This window comes from Lipophrys pholis (genome assembly GCF_963383615.2).
Source record: "Lipophrys pholis genome assembly, chromosome: 4".
Classification (NCBI taxonomy): domain Eukaryota; kingdom Metazoa; phylum Chordata; class Actinopteri; order Blenniiformes; family Blenniidae; genus Lipophrys; species Lipophrys pholis.
In genome coordinates this window covers 15,382,280-15,388,942 of record NC_137637.1, presented here as the reverse complement: position 1 = coordinate 15,388,942, position 6,663 = coordinate 15,382,280, and the positions used below count along the sequence as shown (strand labels likewise).

The window sequence follows — 6,663 nt, the reverse complement described above, 5'->3', positions numbered from 1 at the left end:
GTTCAAATGAAATCAGACTTAAACAAAGGTTTTTCACAGGATTTTATTATACATATTTATATTTTATTATGAAAGAATGTTGGGAAAGAAGATGAAGGCACGCACTTGTGCAGTGGTTAATGCTATCTACTCAGTGAGAAAATCATGGGTTCAAATTAGGGCCAGATCAATTAATAGGATGGCCAATTATAGCTATTAGAGAATAATTGGTAATTGTCCAAAAGTTGGCCGATTGACGCTGAGGTTCACACTTATTTTTCACTAATAAAATGCAGAAAACATGTTCTTCTGATGTCCTTGTGTCACATATGCAATAGAGGATGCTCCAACTCCTGTCACATCATTCAGAGTGAAATAGTGTAGAGTGAAAAGCCGAAGGCGCATTGAGTGAACCGACCGCTTTACATCAGTGGTAAATTTACTAGTTTGTGAAATAAAACTACTCAACAAGTTTCTCATTCCTCATGACGTGCCTCATTGTGTCATTAGTGAGTGACTGATATGTTAGCTCGATCTTCATCCATGCTTTTATCGCTGCTGCCACATTGGCCAGACGTCGCCATCTTATGTGACACATCGCCGCACGTCATTGCTAATCGACGTAATGAAGGCTGACACGTCACTCTTGCACTAAAAAATGTAATCGGCTGATATATCGGTTATCTGAATTTTTTTTATTCCCTAATATTGGAATCAGTATCAAGCCCAGAAAACTCCCTATTGGTCAGGCCCTACCAGCCGGGCCTTTCTGTGTGAGTTTGCATGTTCCCTCGGGTACTCCGGTTTCCTCCCACAGCCCAAAAACATTCATGTGAGGTTAATTGGTGACCCTAAATGGCCTCTCCGTGTGAATGTGTGTGGCTAACTGTCTCTCTGTGTTTGTCCTGTGCTGAACTGCTGACCGGTCCAGGGTGCATCCCGCCCTCGCTCACAGAGATTGGCTCCAGCTCCACACTGAACAGGATAAAGCGGTATAGAAGACGGAGTCTGATGGAGTTGTGAGTCTGAGTCCTGGCCTGGTCTTTATGTCTGGTGTTTGTGCTTCTTTTTCCTCTCGTCGGACAAAAACAGGAGTTTGGGGTTAATTGGTGACCTTTAATTGTATGACTGTCTGTCCCTCTGTGTTTGCCCTGCGACGGTTGTCACCAGTGACAAGGAATTGGATGCAGCTGGATAAATGATGGATCAATAGACTGTTGAGATCCACACTAGTAAAAAAAAAACAAAAAAACTATTCTGCTAGATACTTTCAACTTAGAATAAAATCATTGAACTTTTCCCTACTGTATCATTCTAATCAATCTCCATTACATTTGTAATACAATCACTTGTAAAAATGTTTGTATCACAGTTTGACTCTCCACTTGTTTCTTTTACATCATGATTTCCTCCCCAAAAAATACAAACAAACAAACTCAGGCAGGGCATCATAGAAGTCTTTTTTTCTACCCCAGTCTCACTCCAGCAACCCCGGGGGAAGGTCTGCCCCAACCACTGGACTTGAACCGATATCTTACTGACTTTTCAGTTTTCAGCTCACACCTCCTCTGCTCCACTCTCTGGACACACACAAAATACTCCTCTATCTAATAGACGTGGCTATGGCTCTATAGCAGAGTCTCTCAACAGGTAGGTTGCAGGTTCGATCTCCTATCTGTCCACATGTTGAAGTGTCCTTGAGCCATAAACTGCTCCTACTGGATCTCTGGATCTCTGGTATGGGTGTAAGCGACAAACATTTTCATTATTTAAGGGAAATCCATTTATAATTTAATGCCGTAGATCATTTCCTGAGGTGAACAACTGCCATATAATGTAATATAATTAAAATAATGTAACACAGACTCCCTTTTTAACCAAAACCCCAATAAAACAATAGTTTGGAGAAGTCTCCCAGGACCATCATCCTAAAATCAATGAAACCAATAATGTGAACACTTTTGTGGAAATTGTCACTGAGGCCACAGGTTCTGGGGCCAGGGGTCAACAGTTGTCCATGCTTTGGCGCAGCGTGCCACATCATCGCAGTGTAGTGTCTCAGCCCTCCTGCTGTGCGAGGACAGTCCGGGGCGGCTACGTTTGTCTTTGCAGATGGCATCTTCTTGCATTTTGCTCATGCGGCAACTGTAGTGGAATAGAATCTGACGCCATTTCATCTGGCTGACTTTTATTGTCTCAGTCCAACCCAGAGTCTGTCCTCAGGTGTCCCAGCTGCTGTTGTCTCCCTCAGTCATTTGGAGATAGGAGCTGATGGCCTCCCTCAGCCCCTCGCTCACTAGAGAGTGGTCTGACTCGGTTCTTTTCCTCCTCAGGATCACAGACCTGGAGGGCACAGTAAATGTCATGGGTAAATTCCAACTTGGTAATGAGTTATTTGTCTTTGACAAAAGCATGGCCCGCCAATGACTCATTACGGACAAATGCTGCACAGTAAACCAAAAAAATCTGTGATTTTCAGACTGCACATCCTGCTCTCGATTTGCAATGTATACCTGGTGCGACTGCGTTACACATCATTGCTCGTGACTCACATTAAGTGGCACCACACTGTTATGTGTTGGCATTGCTGTTTGTTATTTACACTATCCTCACCTGTTCATTCAGCACTGAATCACACATTACTATGGAGGTGACTCAACGTCTTTCTGACACAGCATTAACAGAGGCTGACTATAACAAGCTTCCCTCTGACACTGGGCTGCAGACAAATTGATAGAGAGACATCCTGAGGTGGTCATTCCTCACCTGGTGATGTCCTTCCAGTTGATGGTTGGCCTGCGGACAGCTGTGGGAACAGGCCTGGCCTCTGGAGCATTGTCTAAACCCTTGATGAAGCAAGGCGCCGTCAGCGGACAGCACAGGCCAGCTGTCGACTCTGTAACAGGAGGCAGCAGTTTAGTGTCACTCTTCTGGGGTTCCGCGTGCTCCAAGTGAGAAAAGATTACCACAGCCTCAGAACCAACCTGAGTAGTGTTCCACCAGGTGATGCAGGGAGGGGAAGGTGAGCTGAGGAGATATGTGGACCCAGCCGTTCTGGAGCTGAGAGATGCGGTAGTGCTTCACGGAATCAAGGGAGGAAGAGTTGGCTCTTCTCAAGATCGACAAAGAGTAGCCATCTGAAAAGAGGAACAGCACAAAGATGCAGCATTTAAGGAGAGAAATCAGCAGTTTTGTGATCACCTTAAGTTGAAGTGGGGGATGCAAAAACCAAAGATTAATAAAACACCTGGTCAGGTGAGCCTTGAAAGACAGTGAGGCCACAAAACTGGGATGTGAACCATGAAACTCCGTCATAGCACAACAGTTTGCATATACAGTATATATAGCAGAGCGACCCATACTACTTTATGATCCGTCTTCCTTTAATTTTTGAAGTTAAACTTGTTATGTGGCTGGAGATGAATTTTATTTTGGTGGAAACTGGTAAAACAAAAACAGAATGTTTAGGTCATAAAGGTTGCAAGCCTTTGGTTGGTTGGAATTACAATACTGCATTACCATCACGTGCAAAATACAGACGCAAGAGCAGGAAATATAAATAGCTTTTATTAAAAGTAAAAAAAAAACCTACATGTGACCAATAAAGTTTTAGATAAACAGTATTTTAACTGATGCATGGAGGCACACAGAACTTTGTAATGTTGTCGATCGGGGGTGTCAGACTGGACAATCAAAAACATTTTTATGGTGGCAACAATGAAGCAACCCTCTCACCTCTACTTGACTCTGACTCCCTGATGAGGAAGGCTCCACTCTGGTTGTTGGGATGCATGAGCAGCTCCTCCGCTTTGCACCTGCTGATGCCTTCGAACAGCCACCTGCACAGGAAGCACACTCGCACGCTCAGAACAGCGGGACAAACCGTGTCACACTCATGAGAAAATGTTTTCACGTTTGGAAAAATCCACTGGAACATCTGAGCAAAATCCCCACTGGAGGAGGAGGAGGCTAAATATATGTCACTGCGCAGAACAAAAGTTCCAAACATCTGTCTCCACTGATGCAACGATTCACTTCCCACCTCTGAGGGAACCCCCCCGCCCTCTCTTTGTCTTTCTTACGTCTTCCTCCGCTCTCACAAGCAGCACACACACACACAGTGGTGAGAGGAACTCACCTGTGTGTCACCTTGGCTGTGTAGTTTGTGGGAATGTAGGTCTCACGGCCGGTGCTCGTGGATCTCACCAGCATAAAATCCCCATCACTGCTTGACGAGAAAAGTCAATGATCACTGCCTGTTTCTTAAGGACCGGTGAAGGTGGGACACCGAGAGTGACACCTACTCTGATACGATGCTCAGTTTCTCCCCGATGCACATGATGTGTTCTGTGACGGTGAATGACGGGTAGTTACACAAGGAAACAATCACGCCTTCCTGCTGGTCTGCAGAGAGAAATGAGGAACTGTCATGTCACGCTTTTCTATAGTTTCATATGTGCTTGCTCATCTTGATATTGAACCTACCTGGTGTCATGGATTCAGATGAGTTTTCAAGGATCGTCAAGTTGGATTTATACCTAGTGGGGCAGTTTCCCATTTTCCTTGGGTAATGTTCTAATCTGAAGTGACTTCAAAAGAAATAAAGAGACAACAAAAGAGAGAAGGACAATGTTATGAGAAATTGTTATCCATGTAAAAGCCTTCACCAGTTAATTCATTTCACAATCTGAATGGGCCATCGTTTAAAATTACTGAAGAGTTTATAACCAGGCAACAAAAGCAAGGTGAAACAGGAAGGCGCCTAACCACAGCAAGAGGCATTGATATCCTGTGTTAAATTTCCATGCAGCATGTAAGCGAGGAATGAGGTTTATTTCTCACAAGATCGTAACAGATGACATTTTATTGTAGTGAAGGGTGCAGTGTTTATTTACTGACAGTTTCGGGGAGATAATCAATTCTCTTGAATAATGTTTCATATGGCAAGAGAGAATCTGTCGAACACGGAAACTCATATGAAAAACGAAACAATAAAAAAACCCATCAGCAATCTCAGATATGAGAGCATGTGTCAGGCTTTCGCAGAATAAATGTGTCATTATCTGGGTGTGGATGGTTCAGGGGATGCCTTTATACAAAAGATTAGAAAAAAAAAATTACCTCACATATGAAAGTCACAAGGACTTCCTCAGAATCAAGTCAAGTTCACTAAATCTAATCACAAATTGTAGACAAACAAAATGCTAGTTCTCGTATTTTACTAACCAACATTATTAATTTGAATAAATGTATGTCACCATTTAAATATGATACTAGTGTAAAGACAATTCTATTGTACTGCCCATGTCTTTTTCGGTGCATCGATGCAAGTTAAGATTGAAGTCTGGGTATGCTTTTGAAGTAGCAGCATGGGACTGTTTTTTCAATTCATTAGATCCAACAGCATAAATGTCACCCAAAACAGCTCAACAGTCCTACTTAATAACTACATACATATTTGTGATTCATGAGATAGTCTTTATTTGGGATGAGATGAGTACAGCAAATATATGAGGATCATGGTTTTTGAGTTATATTGTATCATAATATTGTCAAACAAAATATCTGAATGGAAAAAATAATTGGTTTATTTGGTATTTTCTTGGTGATCATTTGCAAATTGAAGTAGGAAAAAATAAGTAGAAAAGCCATTGACCTACTCACCTTTAAATCTCCAAACAAAGTTGTGTTGTTAGTTTGGTGGATTCCTCTCAGAGAAGCCAGACAATCCCAGTTCCTTTAGGTAAAAAAGAAGAAACAGCTTGTCAACCTCCGGCAGGCACGTGTATTATCAGACTCCCTTCAGGCCCGCTGGTCAGTCAGTATGACTGTTCCCTCCTCTGATCTGTCCCCATCAGACTGGAGGGATTATGCAGCTGTTTATGTGGGCTGACTGGAGAGTGAAAGCCTCCCGCCTCGCCTTTATATTTGTCACCCTGCTGAAGCTTCCTGTGACGATCAAGACGTTGACATTCTGACTCAGAACACCTCTTGTTGATCTCTCTCTGGTGCAGCCAGTCTCAAATAGAGTGTCTATCATTTGTTTTGTGGAGCCCTGGCCCCTACGCACGCAGTGTTTTGCACACACATGTACATGTAGACCCTGGTGCGTTGCTGTGGGCTGCAGCAGTGACTTCAATCCAATGGAGATAGTTCCTGTTGTTGAGAAGACAAATTGCTGTCATCTGCCTTCAGAGAACGGGCACCACATGATACTCTCATTGCATGATATGATATTAACATCAGATTAGAGTCACAAGTCTGCAGAATCATATGTGCAGTGGCGGAAAGCTTCAGCTGGTCGGGAAAAGCCTGCATGTAGAAGAAATGTAGCATTGGTTTTGTTTGGAATCACTGAGAGATTCAGTGACAGTTTGGTAATGCTCATACATATTCATGCATGTTAAGTGAACGTTTCAGTGATGCAGACGAGATCGAGACGTAACTATTTGATCTCTCCTGGTCCGATTGGGAACAATCACAGAAGAACAGATCAGATCGGTGCTGAATCACATCAGAGGAGCCTGTCAGCACAGATGGAGAAAAATCTTTTTTTAAACAAGAAATCAAAGCATTTCATCCCACTGTGTCACAACTCAAATATATTTCTACATAAGTGCAACCAAATACAGCAAATGTCCAATTTGTGACGTGTTTCTCTGTAAAATGTCTCATTTGTGATTC

General features: G+C 42.9%; 1 protein-coding gene across 1 annotated transcript; it reads right to left on the bottom strand.

The window, feature by feature from the left end:
* Positions 1-34: 34 nt before the first annotated feature.
* sla2a (Src like adaptor 2a) lies at positions 35-6,124 on the bottom strand. The gene is made up of 8 exons (XM_080462121.1): positions 5,644-6,124; positions 4,465-4,568; positions 4,284-4,383; positions 4,118-4,204; positions 3,715-3,818; positions 2,964-3,116; positions 2,746-2,875; positions 35-2,322 (listed from the first exon to the last, which is right to left on the bottom strand). The coding sequence occupies exons 2-8, from the start codon at positions 4,535-4,537 to the stop codon at positions 2,199-2,201; spliced, it is 771 nt and encodes a 256-aa protein (XP_080318247.1). The 5' UTR covers positions 4,538-4,568; positions 5,644-6,124; the 3' UTR covers positions 35-2,198.
* Positions 6,125-6,663: the final 539 nt, after the last annotated feature.

Coding starts and splice junctions, on each gene's coding strand:
- sla2a (XM_080462121.1), bottom strand. CDS start 4,537: ATGGGAAACTGCCCCACTAGGTATAAATCCAACTTGACGATCCTTGAA. Junction 3,117..3,714: donor GGAGTCAGAGTCAAGTAGAG/GTGAGAGGGTTG, acceptor TCCTCTTTTCAG/ATGGCTACTCTTTGTCGATC. Junction 2,876..2,963: donor CCTGGTGGAACACTACTCAG/GTTGGTTCTGAG, acceptor CTCCTGTTACAG/AGTCGACAGCTGGCCTGTGC.